Here is a 22,943-nt window from a genome sequence, read left to right as displayed (position 1 = left end):
CTCTTTATTTGGTGTCTGAACACAGCAACATTTTTCCTGAGTATAAAAACAAAATGAGAAATAGCAGTTGTGCCCCTTTGAGCAATGTGGCTCATTTGAAAGAGCAAAATTTAGTATTGTGGTCTAGATAACCCAAAATGTGATGTCCCAATATGTGAACGCCAGGTCCTGAGGTCAAGACAGAAAAATGAAAGTTTTCTGTTCCCATAGCTATTTCACTCTTTAAAAATAATTTAAAAAACAATTTCTGAAGTAGTTAAGAGCAATTCTTCATTTCGCAACTGAATCTTTAATTACAGCTGAACAAATTGACAAGGAAAGTCTGTATTGTCTTGATGATCGAGAGATTGAAAATTTGATCAAAAAAGCTGGACCAAGAGTGAAATTCAAGAAGAAACTCAAGCTGTGAAAAGTAACTAACTGCTGATTTTTGTTAGAATTACCTGTATATTACAAAACTGTAACATTGAAATAATTTGTAGTGTAATTTTGAAAAATTTAATATGGTTTTGCGATTTCATTTTACCACAAAACACAAATCAGGTAACAGTCAACATGTCTTTTCAAGTAAGTTAAAAAAAAGTTTTTCTTTCTGATTCAGTATCTACAAAAGTATCTATACAACAAATTACATTATTTTTTTTAATTTATTTATTTTACATTTTGAATACATCTTAAAGTCTGCTCAGTATTGTACACAGCTTTGCACTTTTTATCTGCAGTGTAAACAGGAGTATGAAGAAGCAACTGATTTGTTCAGGTAAGGATTATACTGCAGTATAATAAGCCTGCCTGAGACAAAGTAGAGGTCCAGTCTGTTGCTTACAGACTGTCAGTGAGCCCCCTGGCAACCTTCCAGAAACCAATAAATGACTGAATCTAAAAACTTAATTCATAGGGGGTTGGGGAATATGCCCTTCGCTAACCATCAATCAAGTCTGTGTGACTGGGACATAATTATGCAAAAGATTTGTCTCATAGGATCACAGGTGTTTACTAAAAACAATGGAGTTATAATCTATTCTTCATCAGTCTGCTGGTTGAAAACATGACTGCATTTAAGTTTGTTGATTATAAAACTTGTATTTTAGTGTCCTTTAAATTTTGTTATAGAACAATGCCAATGCAAACAGTGACAAGTTCCTGTATAACTGAATTTCATCCTCTGCTTTTGCTATTCACATGGATCCAGCTGAGACACGCATCTTATTTTTTTTAACCTCATATTAATCTGTGTTTTAAAGGCAGCAATATTTTTGCAACATCTAAATAATTAATTGAGATAAACTTTAAATGCCGAGAGATGTCAAGAACACTGGACGGAGTGGACTCAATGGCAGAATGGTTAAGGTTTAGTGCCTTTATTTACAGTGACAAGAATTACCAGGGTAATATATATAGTTGCGAGGGAAAAAGGTAAGGCACATACATGAGTTAATGGAGCCAGGTTTTGCATAGTTCACCAATCCAGAGAAGAAAGACTCTGGGCCACCATCACGTGTGTTAAACCTATGTCACGGACCTGGGTCTGAGGGATCCAAGGTTATTAAATAAGTTATGGACATGTGTATTTTTGGTGCTGCTGTCGCTCGTTTTCCTGGTTTGTGTGTGCGTGCGTGTGTGTGTGCGTGCGTGTGTGTGTGTGTGTGTGTGTGTGTGTACAGAGCACCGGTCTACAGGCATCATCAGGCCCGGCAGGTGTGTTCAGACTGGATGCTGGCCACACCTGAGGGAGCTCATTACGCACACCTGCAGCTGATCAAGCCTCGTCGGGGGAGCTACTTAGGTGTGTTGTGGAGCTCTCTCCGACGCTTGTTTCGTGAGACTTCCCGTCAGTTTCCCAGCTAGAAGTCAGTGAGTGTGAGTTTGTCGCAGTGTGGTGTATTTGCCTCTGGTATTTTCCCAGGAGGATTGTGGAAGGAGAGGACAGCAAGCACGGGTTACACGAATACCAAGGAGCAGAGGCACGGAGCAGACCGTGACACCGATGACATAATCTGGGACAGGTGGTCGAGTCATCCACTGTTAAAATAAAAAAAATTCTAAAATTGTTTTCTTAAAGAGAAGGGGCATGCAATTTGGGGGGATTAAATTTAATATACCCCAGTATCCATACAATAGTAAAAAGCTTTTGCATTTCTGTGTGTGGAGTGAAATTGTGGACTGAAGTGAAGAACGGAAGCAATGTCCCAGCACGACTCAGTCTAACAAGCAGTAAAAAAAACAAAACGTGTGTGTGTGTGTGTGTGTGTGTGTGTGTGTGTGTGTGTGTGTGTGTGTGTGTGTGTGTGTGTGTGTGTGTGGATGCACGCACGCACGCACAAGTATGTTTATATAACTTTATATATCTGTAAATTTGTATATGTTTTGACGTGTTAGGGTTATAAAAGCAAACACATGTAACAAATTGTAAGGAAGAATTTCTGATGGATAAATAGGAAGAAAACGTGTTGATTATTAGTAGTGGTGGAAAGGGGGTGGGATTAGAAAAGCTTATGCTTCTTCCAGAGCTGCTTCTTACTCCTTTTTTAACATACAGGGTTTTTATTTTATTTTATAACCATTATTGTTTGGCTTTCCTTTGTTTGGCTTTGTTTGTTTTTGTTTCTTTCCCCGCCACAATACAACACATTACAAATACCAGGAATTTCGAGCAGTTTCTTTCATATGGACTTCGTTATCTTCTTATTATTTCCATCTGTCTCTCTCTCTCTTATGAACCGGATCTGTTAGTGCTCTGGCGCTCAGCCTGGCGCACTGGACCGAACCAAATCATGAAATAAGGAGGGGAGGCGATGTCAGACGCTGACTAGATTTCATTATTTGTTGGCAATGACAAAACGACATTAATTCTAGAAGAGAGGAGTGGTAAGGTCAAATACCTTATGAAACAAACATCCCTTTATTGTAATATGTTAATATTTTCAAAAGTAAAAGTAATTGACGGTTTACTATTTTTCTAGCGCTCATGTTATCACTTTTCTCATCCTTATGACGCCTCTGTTTGTTAGTACGGAATGAAGCTTAGAAAACGGACATAATTGTGCGATTTTATCACTAATTTGTGTTAAATACTTATATAACACAGTGTTCTTTATTTCTTGTCTTTTGTTTTTAATCTGTAATAATCTGTAAACTTTAATCCATTCGATTTGTTTGTCACCAAACAAAACCGCTTTCTACATGCATCAACACCACTTCTGCGTCTTCCCTATCCTGTTTTTTGTTTTCTGAGTTCTGCTTTTCCGTGCACACCCACTTTACTCTGTCTAGATTTAGCGTTGTATTATATGTAGCGATCCACTTTCACTTGCCAAACAGTGAACTACACTTTTTGCAAAACCGAGTCTCAGTTTTGTTTTTGGACTTTTGCTTTTTGCTAGATTTTTTTTTTCACCCTGTTCCAGTGTGTGCCTCCCTGCATTTTGTTTTTATTTTTTTTTTAACTTTTTGTTCATTTATTTATTTTATTGTCAACTGTCTTTTTCTGCATTACTTTAAACCAAAGGTAAGTAGTTTAAACTTTTAATTTGAATTCAATAAAAGTTTATCTGAATATAGAATTAGAGTCAATGAATTTAAGGACCAGTTGATTACAAAGTCTAATTTGTCAAGCAGTACTGTCTGATGAAATATTACAGTTTATCTTTTAGTTTCTTGCTTATGGATGATTTTGTGGAGAAAAAAAACTGGGCCTAAGTAAGTGGCTGGAGAGATTTGAAGATATTGATACGGATGTGATCTACTGACTGTGAAACAGAAAATCTACTAAAAACATGAGTACTACAACATTGTTCTGCAGTCCAATGCAAACATTTTGGAACGTACATTCTCCAGGGCTGTGGGATGCGCCAGGAAGTTGGGGGTGGGGAGGTTTAGGGTGTAAGAGATAAAGTGTACATTGCATTCCTCTTGTCATGATCCAATGCGCTCTATAAAGTCTGTGAACTAGCAAACCCAGCTGCACACAGAGCACAAGAATAAACAGTATAAGCTGAAACTGATTGTTCCGCACAGCCAAGAAAATCATATCAGATGTTCTGTGGCTAAAATAACTCTTTCATCCACAAAATGGGTGGTCTTAGAACTGAAGGGGGAAAAAAAGGATTGAACCAAAAGTGTCATATTAGCCGAACTGTTTATATTTGGTTTTTAAACTGTGTGTATTTTTCTATCAAACTCAGACTCCGTCTATAAGTATTTTGTCAGAAATATTTTTTATTCTGTTTCCAGTGACATTATGTTCAGTTGAGGTACTGTTGCTGCCCATCTTAAGTTGGGCTTTAGACAACTTGCCCCATTCACGCCCATGCATACAACCACTTTTTCTGTGATCTTTACTTTAGACTTTTTGAATGCAGAATATTTTATTAAAGCTATTTAGCAGGAGCAAAGCAAAGGATGTATTAAATAATAATAATCACTTAATATACTTAACTAATTATTCTACTCCGAGATAATGCAAATTTCTAATACTGATCTTGAGAGTAATGAGAGAGCAGAGGATTGGCACATCCAGGCAGGAAGTTGCACTTCTTTGGGTCGTGTCAATATAATCCAATAGTAAGGTAGTAACGCTATACTGAGTCCTTCAATTACTTGACATTGTAATCCAACACAACACAAATAGAGAATAAATGTAGTTTAGCACTTTTGTGCTATTTTGTCACATAATCATATGATTATGTGATTAAAATAGCACAAAAGTGCCTTCCTTTCCAAACTACATTTATTCTCTATTTGTGCTGTGTTGGATTACAATGTCAAGTAATTGAAGGACTCAGTATAGAGTTACTACGTTACTATTGGATTATATTGGTCTGGGGAGGTTGTTACCCCCCTCTCTCAGTCACTTCCAATCTGGCCTGCACAAACACCACCTCTTCCTGCTCTTCTCTGTTCTCAGTTCTGCTTTACCCTGCATCCGCTTTATTCATGTTGGATTTACCTTTCTATTAAATGTATAGATGCAGCTGCAATTGTGCAGTCTGAGCCACACAGTTCCAGTTTGTTTTTAACTTGTTTTTAACCTGTTTTCAGACTTTTTGCTTTCTTCCCGCCTGTTTTCTGTCTGTGTCTCACTGCTTACTTCACATCGGGGCGGCCGTGGCTCAGGGGGGAAGCGTATCTGTAACCAGAAGGTCGCCGGTTCGATCCCCGGGCTCTCCCTCCTGGTCGTTGTGTCCTTGGGCAAGACACTTTACCTACTAGTGTTGGCCAGAGGGGCCGATGGCGCGATATGGCAGCCTCGCTTCTGTCAGTCTGCCCCAGGGCAGCTGTGGCTACAACCGTAGCTTGCCTCCACCAGTGTGTGAATGCGAGAGTGAATGAATAGTGGCATTGAAAAGCGCCTTGGGTTCTTTGAAAAGCGCTATATAAATCCAATCCATTATTATCTCCCTCAGCAGCCTTTTCCTGCGTTACTTCTAACAAAAGGTGAACTGTTGAACTTTTAATCTGAATTTGATATCAGTGTCTCTGATTTATATATGCATTAAAGGAGAAGTTGATCACAAATGTCTAACCTGTAAAGCAGTACTGTCTGGTTAAACATCACAGTTTATCTTACAGTTTCACTTCCTTGTCATGGATGATTTCGTAAGAAACAAACTGGCTGAATGGGGGCTAAGTGAGTGGGTGGAGAAATTTAAAGGTAAAGTATTAACGTGAATCCATGATCGGTACAGATATTGATCCTGATGTGATCTGTTAACTGTGAAACAGCTCATATAACTATGCCCATTGCTTTGTCACTCATTGAACAAGAATTTCTAAAGCAAGTTGAGAATAATCTTTATCTCTGCAACTTTATTTTTAATTACAGATGAACAAATCGATGCAGAAAGTCTGCGTGTCCTTGATGATCGAGAAATTGATAATTTGATCCCAAAAGCTGGACCAAGAGTGAAATTCAAGAAGAACCTCAAGCTGTTAAAGGTAATTACGTTTTTTTAACAACATTTTTATTTGAGTGTTCGGAGGTGAACTGTTGTTAGAATTATCAGAATATTAAAAATGTACTGGCGGTAATAATATGTAGTGTCATTTTTGTTAATTCTTTACTAAAACTGAAATGTTTTTGTTGTGCTAGGAAGAAATAAACACAAATCAAGAAATCAAGAAACAGTAGTAAGAGGTTAATATTAAACACTGCTTTGCTGGGCTAAAGGGGCCTTGCTAGCTATGGGATGTTTAAGGGTGCGAAGCAGAGTCTCCAATTCTGTGATCCTGGCCTCCAGAGCTGCAAATAGTCTACAAATAGTATCATTATTGCTAAAGGAGGCTAAGGAGTAATTAAGCACAAAAGTAACAAAAGTAATCTGACACAATGAGCAAGAAAGTGCAGGAGGTACAGGTGAAAGGGCCATGCTGCTAGTGAGTTGGCTACAGGCCAAGCTAAGCTAGCGAATCCCTGATGGCACAGTGAGTGAATACTGTGACTATAATTAGTGAGTGAATACACAGAGTGCATGAAGATAACACTATGAAATACGCTATCTATACGTTTTTAATTAGACTGGCTACACAGATAAGCTACACAAAAATACCACTCTGCGTTGGAACAAGAAGTGATAGTCTACCATGGAGAGGGAACACCAAATGACCCACTGGTGTTCGACAGCGTCTCACTGGCAGTAATTATTTGTAGAGTAATTTTATTAATTCTTAACTAATATAGATTTGAACTGATTTTACTGTTGTAGGAAGAAGAAAACTCAAATCGGGAAACAGTCAATTCTGTTCAAGTAAGTAAATGTGAAGGGAAAAGTTCTTAAATGTCCATATGACAAATACAATTTTAATACACGTTTAAGAGGTTAATATTAAACACTGCTTTGCACTTTTATCTGCAGTGTGAACAGGAGCATGAAGAAGCAGCTGATGTGGTTCAGGTAAGGGTTATACTGAATTTCAGACATTTAGGCCAACTACCTGAGACAAAGTAAAGCTCCATCCTCTGGTCTATAGAAACTGACCACTCTCTACAGAAACCAATAAATGACTGAATCTAAAAACCTAATTCATAGGTTGGGTTGGGAAATATACATTTTGCCCTAGCTAGGGGTTCGCTAACCGTCTCTGTAGGTCTTCATGACTGGGACTTTGTTGTGGAAATTTTGACAATAACCTGCAACACACCCATTGAGCGTTTTGAAAAGGGTGTAATAAACACATTGCAATGTGGATAGAAGCATCCCAGCCAAACCACTAGGATCATCTCTGAATCGTGGCCACCGCCCTTACATCTTATATACCCAGAGACAGACAAAGACACTCCACAAACTCTTACATGTTGGCCCCTCTCACGGGGAGGCTATACCATCAGCCTCATGCTTAAAACCCTCTCCCTCTCAGAGAGAATTATAACCTTGCTTTCTGCTTAACCGTCACCTAAAGATTTACATCCCTGAAAAGGAGAGGGAGTCTCACTATCTGTTTAACGTCTCCCATGAACTAACAATGGCCCCACTGTGTCAGTGTGTGTGTGTAGAGCACAGGGCTCATTTCTAGTGCACATGCATACAACTAAGTGACAGGAGTGCTCTTGCTATACTAAAGTGATATTACTATTACTAATGTGATATGATTAAACATGTGATTAATACACGAGAACAGAAATCTGCCACCAAAACTTAATTATGTAAAAGAATTGTCTCATAGCATAAGAAGAGGGTAATGGGAGGGCGTAATGTACTCTTCATCAGTCTGCTAGTTGAAAACATGGAGAACTTGTACATTAGTGTCCTTTAAATGCTGTTAAAGAGCAATGCCAATGCAAATAGTAATAATTTCCTGTATAACTCATATTCATCCTCAGGTCTTGCCATCCACAAGTGATACAGGTGAGACACATGCATCGTATTTATTGCATCTCATATTAGTCTTTGTTTAAAAGGCACCAATATTTTTTGCAATCTACATAACTTTACTAAGAATAGATTTACTGAGAGAAAGACGTTTTTCTTTTCTTATTATTTTTTGTTGTTTTTATCCAATCAGGAAAGAGAAAATCAGACCTTCAAAGTGATGCCAGCAGGTTGCAGTCACCAGCTAAGCGACAACGTCTGTCTATGCCAGGATTTGAAGGTATTTATGTTTCTTACTAAACAGTGTCACAGTTTAAGCCACTATAGGGTTAAACCTCTGTGCAGCACAATTTTCCCAACATGCCAGTTTCATCTTTGATGCTAGAAATTACTTTTTCTTTGGCCTGTTGTCAAAATGTAACAGTCACATGATGCATGGTATACTAAGTATGATTGGTAAATGGTCATATTATGATCCTGATATACTCTAATTCACACAGGTTTGTTTTTTTTACATGAGATTTTACATTTTCTGGTTATTCTAGTCTATAATTCCTTCTAAATAGTTTTTTACTTTTTTGTCCACAGAATCAATCATACTGTCTGATGTGAAAAGCATCATGACATTTGTACATGCCAGACTAAATGACCAAGACAAACTCAGTGCTTTCTTGAAGTGAGTATTAATTTTTTTCATATTTTGTAATGTATGGGCCTGGTTCCACTCCTGATTGTGTGACAGTTTCACAAACAAATCACAGAGAGTTTGTTTTTAAAGAAAGCAAAAATGCACAAAATATCTGTAAAACATCCTCAGAAGCTGCTAGTTATGTGTAATTTAGTCACATGGAGATGAATTAACCTAAATGCACTAATTGCACGTCTTTGGACTGTTGGAGAAAGCCAGAGTACCTGGAGAGAACCGAGGCAAACACAGAGAGAACACGTAAACTCAAAACAAAAAGGCCCCCAACCAGATGGTAGTGTGAGACAACAGTGCCATCATGCCATCGAGCTGCCTGAACATGAACCCTTTTGGTTCAATAGTCACCAGTTAGTTTCTTGTGTCAGTCTGTTTGACGTGTTGGTTCTTTGTTTAGTTATTTTTACATCATACTTTTGACTTACAGCCGCACAATTATAGATGACGGAATGATTCGGTAGTAAACTAAAACTTTCCAAGTTAAGACCAACAAAGACTGATATTTTTAGGAAGTTTTGGTGACTTAGCTACATTTTTTTTCCTGTTCCCGGTATCTACCAACTCTTGAAGGAAACATTTTCACTTTAGCTGACACAAAAAAGAAGGTGTAGATCAAAACAACATACAGTAAACAATTAGTGGAGCGAGTCTATAAAACTGAAATACCTAGTAGTGATTACTATTAAAAATAACAAAACTCTCTTTTAAACCTTTTGAAGCATGCTTAAAAATGTTTTCATGACTGAATCAATTAACCCATATTTAAAATATTGTTCAACAGGAAAAAGATCAGTGATTTGGAGACAGACAAGAGGGAGCTGGTTGGTGTCTTTGGTAAAACTGGGGCTGGAAAGAGCTCTTTGATAAATGCCATCATCAAAGAGAAGAATCTTTTACCCTCAGGAAGCATCAATGCCTGCACCTCAGTCATGATCAAACTGGAAGCCAACACACGTAGCACAAAGTATGAAGCAGAAATTGAGTTCATCACAAAGGAGGTAAAATGAATTCTCAAAGTTTGATTTGTACTTAAAACTAAATCATTTGTTATAGTGCAGTTCTTGGAGCTTAAGGCTGGGTACATTCCTCCAATAAATGGCTTGTCATCTATTTTTGTAGGAGTGGAAAGATGAGTTGTGGTCATTTTGTCAGTTTCTTGACAATAATGAAGATCAGCACAAGAAAGACGATGATTATCGTGATGCTGTTGAAAAGCTGACAGCACTTTATGGAGAAGAATGGAAAGAGAAGTCCTCTGAAAACCTCATGGAGAAGAAATATTTCAAAGAAATTCCAGAATTTCTCCAATCCAGGCGAAAGATTTTGAGATGTGAATCAGTAAGACAAACTCATATTACTACTATAACAGACAGCCATGATAGACTACACACTGGGGATGCCGGGAAGGGGACATAGGTGAAACTAGGACAACTTGGACACAAAAGGGAACTGACCAAATTGACAAAAGATTACAAATTGGAAACACATCTCACTTCTGAAAACAGAATGCAGCATAGATCCAAAAGTCCAAAAAACACAAAACACCAAAAACAGATCCAGTGATCGATCGATCTTTCTTTCTTTCTTTCTTTCTTTCTTTCTTTCTTTCTTTCTTTCTTTCTTTCTTTCTTTCTTTCTTTCTTTCTTTCTTTCTTTCTTTCTTTCTTTCTTTCTTTCGCAGTAAGAACCTTTACCTCTTCACACAACAGTGATCAGTTCCCTGTTCTAACCTAACTACCCTTTTTAAATCACTCTTTAGAAATTAACTGCTGAGCAAAGATTGAATCAAAGTGGCCACAAACTTTAGTAAATTGGTGTCTGACAGTCGGTTGTGTCAGGAATGGCATAAAGTGGTGTAAAACCCTGAAAGTCAAGACATGCCAAGTTATTCGCTGTAGTGGTCCCTTGCAAATAAGGGAGCACCTTAAAGTGGCTTATTAATATCTCAAAGTGGTCGAAAACTATGCAAAATTCTCACATGAAGTAGTTTCTGCTGTTGACAACAAGAGTGTAGTAAGTGTTATTTAAATAGAGAATAAAAACTTTTAAATAATTCATGAAAATCTATTTTCACTTTTTTTGAATGATAATTAGAGACTTTCTCAAAACTATCAAATGGTTGATTGTTTTAAAAAGGGTTTCACATGACCTGAATTTCTCCTCAGTCTTGATCCAATATAACGCAAGGGGAAGCTTGTACATGACACAATCTGATCATTTAAATCGAAAATTGACGAAGGTTCCCTTGCACATCTATTTTGGCATTGCCCTGTCTTTAAAGCTTTTTGGAGCCAGATTTTTACGTGGTTTTCAAACCAATTTAGGAAAAAGTACCACTTGATGGTACACTGGCTATAATTGGATCATTTGCATCAATCGAATCTTTTTTCCTTTTCACAAAAACAGATAATTACAATGCTGGCTGCAAAGAAACTTATTCTTTTACAGTGGCGGTCTTCTTCGGCCCCGTGTTTTAAAAGGTGGCTTAATGAGATGGTGTCTGTGGCCAGGGTGGAACAGATAATATTTGATAGAAAGGGGAAACTGGCGAGTTTTGTACGATTTGGTAGCCATTTCTAGAATTCTTAATTAACTGATCATAATTCATGCCTCACGCTCTGCGCGAATTTTCTTATTTTATTTTACTCTTTATTTAGTTAATGTTGTTATAATTTTTTCTTCCTCTTTTTTTCTCCTTCTTTTTCTTTTTTACTTACAAGTTCACAAATGCTAAATGTAGTAATTGTCCTCAGTTGAATCTGTATAAGCATGCTGTGTTTAATATAAAAGCAAAAAATAAAATAATTTAAAAAAAACCTTTTTTTAGTGATCCAATTTCTTTAAGTTGTTTTTTTTTTTTTATGTCACGGACTTTTTAATGGTTTTTGTAAAGCACTTAAACTGTAGGATTAAAATTAAACTGCACTGCTTTTATTATTTATTGCAGGCTAATGAACTTTCTGCAAAATGTGTCAAGTACACAAGAAGTGATTCAAAACAAGGAGAAGGCAATGAAGGAAAAAAGTGGTTTTGGCCACTGGTGAAGTGTGTGACTGTCAGGGTGCCAAACAAGTCTCTTCTCCAGCATGTCACACTTGTGGACCTTCCTGGAAATGGCGACTGTAACAAGAGCAGAGATCAGATGTGGAAAGGGGTAATTCACATTTACTGCTCTTTGCTTATACTGTGTTGTCTGTAAACAGTCATCTTTCTATTAAGCACTGAGACATGTTATTCTCCTTTCAGATTGTTGGAGATTGTTCTACTGTGTGGATTGTGACTGAAATTAATCGAGCAGCATCAGAGAAAGCAGCCTGGGAGATCCTGGAAAGTGTCAGTAGTCTGATTGGAAATGGTGGCGAATGTCAGCAAATTCACTTTATCTGCACCAAGTCTGATCTTCTTGATGATTCAGATGATCTGTAAGTAAATTTTCCATGCAAACTCCCATATTTGCGAGTTTGTTTTTTAAACAGTCAAAATAAATACATTAAGCAAATAAAGCCATATAATCATATATGACTGGACCCGCAAAGCAGACTCGCACAACTGAAGCTCAATAGGTTTATTTCCAATGAAACAAATGTATACAATGAACTGGTGATTTAGTGGAGAGCACCACCCTAAGGTGGTGGTTTGGGAGAGAGTACTCAATGACTGGCTGGAAGGAAAAAAGACGGAGACTGTAGTGAACAGGTAAGTATTTTGGTGTGAGGCTCTGACAACCCAAGTTAGCAAGTATGAGAGGATATTAACCAGACCAGACATTTAAAAATAGAAGGCAACAAACTGGAGTACCAGCACCATCAGGCAGAGAAACATTGCCACAGCCAGTCTTTAAATACAATCTATGTGTTAACAAAGAGTTACAGGTGTGCAAAAGTCAGGCAAAGCTCAGTTTGGTTCCCACATTTTCACCTAAAGGCCAAGAATAAATCAAAACCGCCCAGCCTGCCCCAAATTAATGATGGTGATGGTGATGATAATAGTGATGACGGTAACAGTACAGATGTGCACATTTCTTGTAGTTCACGAGCTCATATCCATGATGGAATAGTAATGAGAAACCAGCAAGCCAAGGATGGAGTAAGGAAAGAATTCAACAAGCGAAGCAAGATTAATGTGAGTTTTATAGGCTTACAGAAAATAATACAGACTCTCCACAGTTGCAAAGATGCTTTAAAATTAAATCATTTTTCCGCAGAAACACTTCACTGACGACAGTTTCAAAGTGTTCACAGTGAGCTCCAAAGAGTTCCTAAAAGGGAAGCATCTAAGTCCAGAAGAGACTGGTAGGTGAAGTCTTGATGCACATGTTGTTTTAGTTTGCTCTGACTGAAAGAAGAATTATTTAATTTGAATTATAGTATGTGATTTCAAACTGTGGCACTGAAATTTATTCTTAACAGAAATAACCAAACTTCAGGGATTTTTGCAAGAGCTCAATGACTGTCACTCTGAGATAGTAAACTATGTGAGTGGAGCTTATGGGATTCTTGCTTTGATTCAAGGAGCCAACTCCGGAGGAGTGGTAAGGTCAAGTAAAACCAACTCTTACATGTTGGGATTTCTCAAATGTCTTTGCGTTTCTTATTATGTTTTTTTTATGTATTAATTTATAGGTTATTAAGTGATCAATTGATTCATGTATTTTTGCCGTTCTGTTTTACTTACAGTAGAGTGACTTAAAGCCAAGTGGAGTTTATAGATCTATAAGAAATAATAAGTATTTTTTTTATAGTTTTATTCCTTCAAATATTTTTCAGGATGATAAAAAAGGTGAGGTGTGTTCAGAACTTGAGAGAAACATGATCCTTCAACTTGCAAATATCAACAAAGAAATGGAAGAGACCATTACGGCCTTTGAAAAATGTCTTAATGATGGCGTTGAGAAATCCAAACGTTCATACGGAGAAAAACTCAAGAACTTCTTGTATCACGTATGTATTTTAAATCTAGTTGTAACAAAACAACAGGTTTTACAGGAGTATGTATTTAAATAATTCTGTTTTCTTTTTTGCTTTAGGGAAAGAAGGGTGGTGCTTTTCACAGTGTACTGAAGTGTGTCGTTGAGAATGGTGGCGTCCACAAACCAAAGAACAAGACCCTAATTAACCTTAACATGAAGTTGGCTTCATGTCTGACTGACAGCATTGATGAAGAATTCAGAAAGACCTTCCCGTAAGAAAAGACAAGTTCTAAACAGTCACATAATATTATTCAAGATATGTAATTTATAACCAGTGTTGGTCAAGTTACTTGAAAAAAGTAATCAGTAACTAATTACTGATTACTTTCCCCAAAAAGTAATCCCGTTACTTTACTGATTACTTATTTTCAAAAGTAATTAATTACTTAGTTACTTAGTTACTTTTTAAAAATACGATTTACAACCTGAATAGGTGATAAAGCGATAGATCTTTCAGCCCAATTCTACTTTTTCTAATAATGGATAATCCATACAAAATGTAATCAAATGGAACAGTCTCTTTTTAAAACTTTTATCCATCCATCCATCCATCCATCCATCCATCCATTCGCTTCCGCTTGTCCTTTTCAGGGTCGCGGGGGGCGCTGGAGCCTATCCCAGCTGTCATAGGGCGAGAGGCAGGGTACACCCTGGACAGTTCGCCAGTCTGTCGCAGGGCTAACACACAAGGACAGACAACCATTCACACTCACATTCATTCACACATTCACACCTAGTGGCAATTTGGATTATCCAATTAACCTATCCCCACAAGCTTTTATAGTTTTATTAATTTTAATCTTTTAACTTTATGCATCAAGCAAAAATTTAATTATATGCAACATTCTCTGACTGGAAGAAATTTGTTTAATATTTAAACCTATTTTCTGCACATTCCAGCACATAAAATATATATATTTTTTTGTGTTTACACTCACTCTTTCAAATAGATGCAAGTAAAACACAGCAGAAAATAAATAAAATCAAAGACTAGCGGTCCTGTTGCTCTATTTTCACCTGTAAAGCAGGAGTTGGGTAGGCGGAGGTATACCCTGGTGCAGGTGTGCCGCAGCGGTCAGTGGAAGGATACGGCAGTTTCTCTGTGAATTTCCCATTAAGTCATAGCGCACTCGGAGCTTGCTTGGAAGTTTAGGGGATTTTTCGCTGTAAAAAGATGTTTTCTTCCCACGCACAATGCTAATGGACGCTAATGTTTTTGTCACCTTTTATGGATTCAAACTTAAAGTAAGGTCAGTACTTCCACACTTTAAACGCTGCACGCTCATACTCTCTCCTGCACTCGATACATGATCCATTGTTGATCTGCACACAGCTGTTGTCACGACCGTGGCACTCGCTTACGTCACTGTCATGAGACATTCTCGCAAAAAAATCACGGTTTTAGTAACGGGAAAGTAAAGGTAATCTAATTACCGTTTTTGCAATAGTAATCCCTTACTTTACTCGTTACTTGAAAAAAGTAATCGGATTACAGTAACGCGTTACTGCCCATCTCTGTTTATAACATATCACAATTTTCAAATATAAACTTGCCAACTCTGCCATTAATAACCACAATGTTTACATTTTTTAGAAATGACTCAGAATGTGGAGCATTCAACGGAGTCATCAAGACTTTTTCTCTTAACACTGATTCTCTGATTGAAAAGTACAAAAATACTGAACTGCAGCTTAGATTTCTCAAGACAGAGGTAAGAGATGAAACTTTCCTATACATCAATTCAAACAGTAAAGTACAGTAAAAGGAAAAAAGGAAAAATTAGTTTTATAGCTTGATGTAATTTAAAACGACGTTCATCTGTATTTCATGTTTTGTCTCTAAGGAAGAAAAAATTAAGGCAAAACTGAACAGAATGATCCGGGAACAGAAGAAAAAAGTCTACAGCAGTCTGACAGAGACAATTGTGAACATTATGGAAGAAGGCTACAAGAGTAAGAGATAATATTATTCACAACTTGGCACTAAAACACATATTTATATTTATCATTATTGAGCAAGAGAAATCTGATTGGAGTTTTCTGTCTTATTGTAGAGGCTGCAGAATTTAGAGGAGAAGGCCAGCTGTACAACATGAGGGAGACTATTAAGAACCATGTGCACTCAAAAAAGGACATGTTTGAGCAGGCAAAAAATACCATGTTGGAGAAGTTACGCAGTTTAAGGGTTTGTCCTGTTTTATGAAGAAGTATTATGACCATATTTTGTTATAGCTCACCTGAAGGCTTTTTCTGTGTTTAACTGGAATAGACTTATACAAAAAGTTATGTTTCCATTTATGTTTTAAATCAAGTCTGAGAAATTTCTAAATGTAATTTAATTTGACTTTAATACAATATTTGATCTGTGATAAGTGAATACAATTTTTTTTTAAATTAGAGAGACATCCTTGAGATTCTGGAGACTACTATGAAGGAATCCTTTGAACTTTCATTCAAGACTGATGGGAGCTCACTCCCAGGTAAACAGGACAGTTTGCTGTAATTACATTGGTTCCAAGTGCTTGATAATGCTTCCGTCCTTTTCTCTTTATCTTTGCAATCTTGCACCTGATAACTTAGTCTATGTAACTATTTATCTATTTTTTAAATTAACTTATAAATTACTGATTCACAAAAATTCAAATTTGTTTTTCAGATGTTTCAACAGAGCTTGATATGGTGAAGAAACGTTATGATGAACTTCCAGGCACTCCAGATGATGAAGTGTCTCTTACTGGGTAACTCCTAATATAATATAATCTTAACAATGTTAACATTTATTTTAAGCCAAAGTATGATGATCAGCTCAGAGGCTGCAATGAGTCCATTTTAGGGGAATCTGCAATTCAACATTTAAACTAATTATAGCCATTAGTATTCTTTAGTGTGAGGAGTTTTACAAGCAATATTACGATTTTAAAAATGTAGAAATTATATTATGTTCATTGGTTATTGTTTATTGTCAAACCTTTGCTCTCTTTTTTTAATGTTTCAGATTTGCTGACCAGGTAGAAACTGCAGAAGCCTGGACACAAACAGGTCTTCCCAGAGGAAGTGCTGTTTAAAACAAAGAAAACATCTGATTTGGTCTCAGTCCTTTTCAGTTGTTTTTATTTGGTCTTTGGTGACATTTGACTTTGATTTTGTGAATGTCATAAGTGATTCTGGATTTTTATTTCTGTAAGACATTTGTCTCTTTTAATGTTTTAAATCTTGAGGCTAGCAGAGAAGTTGGAGGAAAAACTGAAAGAGATTCACATCACTCTACATATATGTTTTGATCTACTTTAATGCTTTTATTTCATGAGTTTAGTTATGGTTCATTCAGATGACAATGACAATTATATAGTACATTTCAGTACATGTAAAATCAGTCTACTTATCACAGAAGGTAAAAACATGGCAACACTTTATAATACAGCCCACAACTAACGCGTAATTCCCCTGTAATTAAAAGGAACATCAATGTATTTTATCTAAAATTACAATTAAAACTGTGATTGGATTTACCTACAAATATTTAAAGGTAACAAGTCATCCAGACCATTGATTTAAGATTTTTATTATGAGATAATAGTTTTTCATCTCAACCTTTCACACACAAATATGTGTGTTTTTGACAGGTTTTCATACATTAGAGCCACAGCAGAGGGTGTTTTTCTTAAAAACAATATCTGAATTAGGATAAGATGGATTTGTGTATGAAAAACACAACTAGTCATAAATTTATTTGTAAAACTTAAAGTTTCTGGGGTTTTTTTCCAAGGACACATTCACACTTCTTGTCATGCTCTTTTAATTGTTGCTTTCTTGTTCCCTACAATCTTTCTGACCTGTCATCTATGTTTATTCTTCACAAAGAATATTATTATATGAACATTGTTTTGGTAGTAGTATCAGTGGACTCTGTTGTGATATTTTGACAACATAGTGTGCTGTTGACAGAATTTGAGTTTGTCTAAGGTGCACCTCTGTCACACCTAACAGCCATTGTTGTTGTTGCAGGTCTTTCCAAGTATCCTGTGCCATTTGAGTGCCCAAAAAAGAACCGAGTGTGCTTTGTATGAAAATATATTATCACATTATTTCTAAAAGCGTGTCTTACAATCTTAATCCCCAATTTACCTTACAAATCAATTATACTTTTGTTTGGGTTTTTAAGCACAAATATCCTGAAATGCCATGTCCAGTCATTTTTGTTCAAGTTCAGTTTTTAATATAAGTATTAAAAATTAAAAACAGTTGTACACCCTTACTCATAATATTATAACCAGATGTTATTTTAATTCTGTGAATACATTTTCAATGCTTAAAGTCTTTGATATAAATCCCTGAATTGGCTGTAACCCCCATTACTCTTACTCTTAGGGGCATTGTTTTTTTGTTGTTGTTATTTTTGTTTGTTTTCTTTTCTTTTTTAAAGGAAAATCATCTTTTTTTTAAAGAACCAGAATAAATATCAGTCTTTCATCAACATTTTCTTCCATTTTTCTGAATGATTCACAGATGTGTTGAAGCATAGCATGTTCACCCTCTTATGCTTATTTACAGTATAAACTGATACTGCCTCACATAAGTAATAATGGCTAATTTAAGTATAAAATATGAAATATTTCTCAATGCATTTTGTATTATAGTATTTTTTTTTTTTCATATTTTGGTATCTCAACCTCAAAAACGTAAGGCAGCAAGACTGTTGATGTAAAAGGAGACTGTGAAGACTATTAAAAATAGTGTATAAATGATAACAATAGTAAATTTACAGTGAAGTATATGGACATGATTTTATTATTTTTTATCATTCTTGATGAGCTCTCAGCCGTAAAAGGCTGATGGGGTATTGTAGTCACTCTGCCTGGTAGGTGGAGCCTATCCCAGCAGTCCAGAGGCGGGGTGGACAGGTCTATCGCAGGGCCAACACAGAGAGACAGACCGTTATACAGGAAGTGCAGAATTATTAGGCAAGTTGTATTTTTGAGGAATAATTTTATTATTGAACAACAAACATGTTCTCAATGAACCCAAAAAACTCATTAATATCAAAGCTGAATGTTTTGGAAGTAGTTTTTAGTTTGTTTTTAGTTTTAGCTATTTTAGGGGGATATCTGTGTGTGCAGGTGACTATTACTGTGCATAATTATTAGGCAACTTAACAAAAAACAAATATATACCCATTTCAATTATTTATTTTTACCAGTGAAACCAATATAACATCTCCACATTCACAAATATACATTTCTGACATTCAAAAACAAAACAAAAACAAATCAGCGACCAATATAGCCACCTTTCTTTGCAAGGACACTCAAAAGCCTGCCATCCATGGATTCTGTCAGTGTTTTGATCTGTTCACCATCAACATTGCGTGCAGCAGCAACCACAGCCTCCCAGACACTGTTCAGAGAGGTGTACTGTTTTCCCTCCTTGTAAATCTCACATTTGATGATGGACCACAGGTTCTCAATGGGGTTCAGATCAGGTGAACAAGGTGGCCATGTCATTAGTTTTTCTTCTTTTATACCCTTTCTTGCCAGCCACGCTGTGGAGTACTTGGACACGTGTGATGGAGCATTGTCCTGCATGAAAATCATGTTTTTCTTGAAGGATGCAGACTTCTTCCTGTACCACTGCTTGAAGAAGGTGTCTTCCAGAAACTGGCAGTAGGACTGGGAGTTGAGCTTGACTCCATCCTCAACCCGAAAAGGCCCCACAAGCTCATCTTTGATGATACCAGCCCAAACCAGTACTCCACCTCCACCTTGCTGGCGTCTGAGTCGGACTGGAGCTCTCTGCCCTTTACCAATCCAGCCACGGGCCCATCCATCTGGCCCATCAAGACTCACTCTCATTTCATCAGTCCATAAAACCTTAGAAAAACCAGTCTTGAGATATTTCTTGGCCCAGTCTTGACGTTTCAGCTTGTGTGTCTTGTTCAGTGGTGGTCGTCTTTCAGCCTTTCTTACCTTGGCCATGTCTCTGAGTATTGCCCACCTTGTGCTTTTGGGCACTCCAGTGATGTTGCAGCTCTGAAATATGGCCAAACTGGTGGCAAGTGGCATCTTGGCAGCTGCACGCTTGACTTTTCTCAGTTCATGGGCAGTTATTTTGTGCCTTGGTTTTTCCACACGCTTCTTGCGACCCTGTTGACTATTTTGAATGAAACGCTTGATTGTTTGATGATCACGCTTCAGAAGCTTTGTAATTTTGAGACTGCTGCATCCCTCTGCAAGATATCTCACTATTTTTGACTTTTCTGAGCCTGTCAAGTCCTTCTTTTGACCCATTTTGCCAAAGGAAAGGACGTTGCCTAATAATTATGCACACCTGATATAGGGTGTTGATGTCATTAGACCACACCCCTTCTCATTACAGAGATGCACATCACCTAATATGCTTAATTGGTAGTAGGCTTTCGAGCCTATACAGCTTGGAGTAAGACAACATGCATGAAGAGGATGATGTGGACAAAATACTCATTTGCCTAATAATTCTGCACTCCCTGTACTCACATTCACACAATAGGCAACTTCGGATTTCTAAGTCTAATATCAGCCTGCAATTGAGTCAAATTGATAACTTCATGCAATCTGTGTCTGACAACCCAGCAATTGTGGTAAATCATCAGATCACATATCAGTTGCAAAGAGGTGTAGTGCAGAAAACAGCAGACATCACTCTGACTTGACTGAGCAAAAAACAACATTAGTTTGTCTAGTCTTTCACACAAACAGCAACTTCCAAAATGACAACCCATCCATATATTCAATTCAATTCAGTTTTATTTTTATAGCGCCAAATCACAACAACAGTCACCTCATGGCGCTTTATATTGTACAGTAGATCCTACAATAATAGATACAGAGAAAAAAACCAATGATCATATAACAAGCATTTTGGCGACAGTGGGAAGGAAAAAAAACCCTTTTAACAGGAAGAAACCTCCGGCAGAACCAGGCTCAGGGAGGGGCGGGGCCATCTGCTGCGACCGGTTGGGGTGAGAGAAAGAAGACAGGATAAAAGACATGCTGTGGAAGAGAGACAGAGGTTAATAACAGATATGATTCAATGCAGAGAGCTCTGTTAATACATAGTGAGTGAGAAAGGTGACTGGAAAGGAAAAACTTAATGCATCATGGGAATCCCCCGGCAGCCTATGTCTATTGCAGCATAACTAAGGGAGGATTCAGGGTCACCTGGTCCAGCCCTAACTATATGCTTTAGCAAAAAGGAAAGTTTGAAGCCTAATCTTAAAAGTAGAGATAGTGTCCCCCCAAACAAAACTGGGAGCTGGTTCCACAGAAGAGGGGCCTGAAAACTGAAGGCTCTCCCTCCCATTCTACTTTTAAATACTCTAGGAACAACAAGTAGGCCTGCAGAGCGAGAGCGAAGTGCTCTAATAGGGTGATATGGTACTACAAGGTCATTAAGATAAGATGGGGCCTGATTATTTAAGACCTTGTATGTGAGGAGCAGGATTTTGAATTCAATTCTGGACTTAACAGGAAGCCAATGAAGGGAAGCCAAAACAGGAGAAATATGCTCTCTCTTTCTAGTCCCTGTCAGGACTCTAGCTGCAGCATTTTGGATTAGCTAAAGACTTTTCAGTGAGTTTTTAGGACATCCTGATAATAATGAATTACAGTCGTCCAGCCTGGAAGTAATGAATGCATGAACTAGTTTTTCAGCATCACTAACACCATTAACACCATTTTAACCGCTGTTACGCTAGTCTAACCGTTTTCTATTAAACTATACAATACATATTATGCATTTCAGATTGCTCAAATTAAATCATGTACATTACAAACCTTGTTCCCCTGTCGACTGTAGCTAGATGGTTTGAAAGAAGAGTAAAAGATGCCATTTATGTCCACTGTGAGCGACCATCTTTGAACAGAGGCGGTGGTTTACGACACCAACTGTCTGCCATCTATAATCCAGTGTTGAGATCCCTTCACAGACGCCTTAATGCCCACTCACATCCTGGGCCATCTGACCTCAGGAAATCACATGACAGGGTGGGGCTAGGTTTCACAATGAGCTCACCCGAAACCTTGTGACCTACACCCATTTTCACACCTTGGCTCGTGCGATTAGATAGAGGATCATTAGGGGGTCCATCGAGAGAGCGGTCTAAGTGGAGTGCTGCTTTTGAAAGCCAGATTGAAAAGGGACAAAAATCTGTAATCTGCATAGTGAGGACCTGAACTGAACTGAACTTTTTCCAGTAATTTACTTATAAATGGCAGTTTTGAAATAGCCCAATAATTACTAGTAGAGCAAGGATCTAGATTCTGTTTGTTTTTTTTATTTATTTATTTTAAAAAAGAGGAGTTTCCTCAGCATGTTTAAAGGATGGAACACAACCTTGCCTCAGTGTACTGTTAATGATGGATAACAATGTGGGACCAATGATGGTGAGAGTCCCAGACAAGACAGAGAGAGGCAATATATCTAAAGAGCACGATGAGAATTTCATTTTGCCTATTACTGTAATTAAGTCATTGAGTGTGATTGGAGAAAAAGAAGTAAATAACCCAGGACACTCAGGGCATCTTCATAAGGGGAGGCACTTGAGGAGATTTTGGATCTCAGGTCCATCACCTTATTTACAAAGTGATTGAGGAAAGTATTACAGTAACACAGCATGCTGGGATGGAGGAGAAACAATACTGTTGATGGTATAAAAGGCAAGGCAAGTTTATTTGTATAGCACAATTCAACAACAAGGAGATTCAAAGTGCTTTACAGAGACATTAGAAACAAAAACAAATAAAAAGCATGATTTAAAATTTATTAAAACAAGCAAGCAAACAAACAAACAAACAAACAAACAAACAAACAAACAAACAAACAAACTAGTATATAAAATCAAAAATCAAAACAGATAAAATCAGAACAGAATAGAATTCTTGGGTTATTTTTATGACGGTTTATAAGATTATTGAAATAAGAGGATCTAGCCTCGTTCACTGACTCATTATATAAGTGAAGAAGTTATTTGAAGTGTTCATGATGGACAACCAGACCTTTTCAACAGGAGCGTCGAAGACCACAATTTGTATTGTTTAACCAGGGTGTGCGGGAACTAACAGAGCAATGCCTAGTTTTGAAAAGAGCAGCCTGATTAAGAATGGCAAGACAGTGTTCATTAAAAGAATTAGTAAGGAGGTCAGAAGAGGTTTTAAAATTAAAAAGAGAAGAAAACAGATAAATGATAGTCATCAATAAAGCACCAGCGCCTAATAAATCCTTGGGAAGGAGACTTTGAGTTGACAGATACATTAAAAAAGACTGACTTATGGTCTCTAAGAACAATGTCATTTAAGTTGTCATGTCATGTACTCTGCCTCTCGCCTGACAACTGGGAAAGGCTCCAGCAAACCCGAATTGGATAAGCAGAAGAAAATGGATGGATTGGGATTTTAAAGCATGAATTCCTCTCAAGGATATTAAGATTTTA

At 37.2% G+C, this 22,943-nt stretch overlaps 1 protein-coding gene across 4 annotated transcripts; it reads left to right on the top strand.

The window, feature by feature from the left end:
• Positions 1-2,739: 2,739 nt before the first annotated feature.
• On the top strand, positions 2,740-17,836 carry LOC146671635 (nuclear GTPase SLIP-GC-like). 4 transcript variants are annotated; one of them, XM_085403920.1, is made up of 23 exons: positions 2,740-2,868; positions 5,572-5,653; positions 5,825-5,937; positions 6,705-6,746; positions 6,855-6,893; positions 7,820-7,844; positions 8,002-8,088; positions 8,397-8,484; positions 9,293-9,509; positions 9,631-9,849; positions 11,459-11,665; positions 11,758-11,933; positions 12,540-12,633; positions 12,716-12,803; positions 12,921-13,042; positions 13,278-13,451; positions 13,538-13,692; positions 15,075-15,192; positions 15,325-15,433; positions 15,535-15,665; positions 15,879-15,960; positions 16,137-16,218; positions 16,476-17,836. In XM_085403920.1, the coding sequence occupies exons 2-23, from the start codon at positions 5,587-5,589 to the stop codon at positions 16,543-16,545; spliced, it is 2,505 nt and encodes an 834-aa protein (XP_085260046.1). In that variant the 5' UTR covers positions 2,740-2,868; positions 5,572-5,586; the 3' UTR covers positions 16,546-17,836. The 4 variants fall into 4 exon arrangements, with proteins under 4 accessions (XP_085260046.1, XP_085260043.1, XP_085260044.1 ...); XM_085403917.1 differs by lacking the exon at positions 2,740-2,868 and adding an exon at positions 2,880-3,508; XM_085403918.1 differs by lacking the exon at positions 2,740-2,868 and adding an exon at positions 2,880-3,508 and having other exon boundaries at positions 5,116-5,653.
• Positions 17,837-22,943: the final 5,107 nt, after the last annotated feature.

This window comes from Rhamphochromis longiceps, linkage group LG4, assembly GCF_057381845.1.
Source record: "Rhamphochromis longiceps isolate RC_006_pf linkage group LG4, R_longiceps_female_GT1.1, whole genome shotgun sequence".
Lineage (NCBI taxonomy): Eukaryota > Metazoa > Chordata > Actinopteri > Cichliformes > Cichlidae > Rhamphochromis > Rhamphochromis longiceps.
The sequence above is the reverse complement of the archived record's forward strand: the minus strand, read 5'-3'. Positions and strand labels throughout refer to the sequence as shown.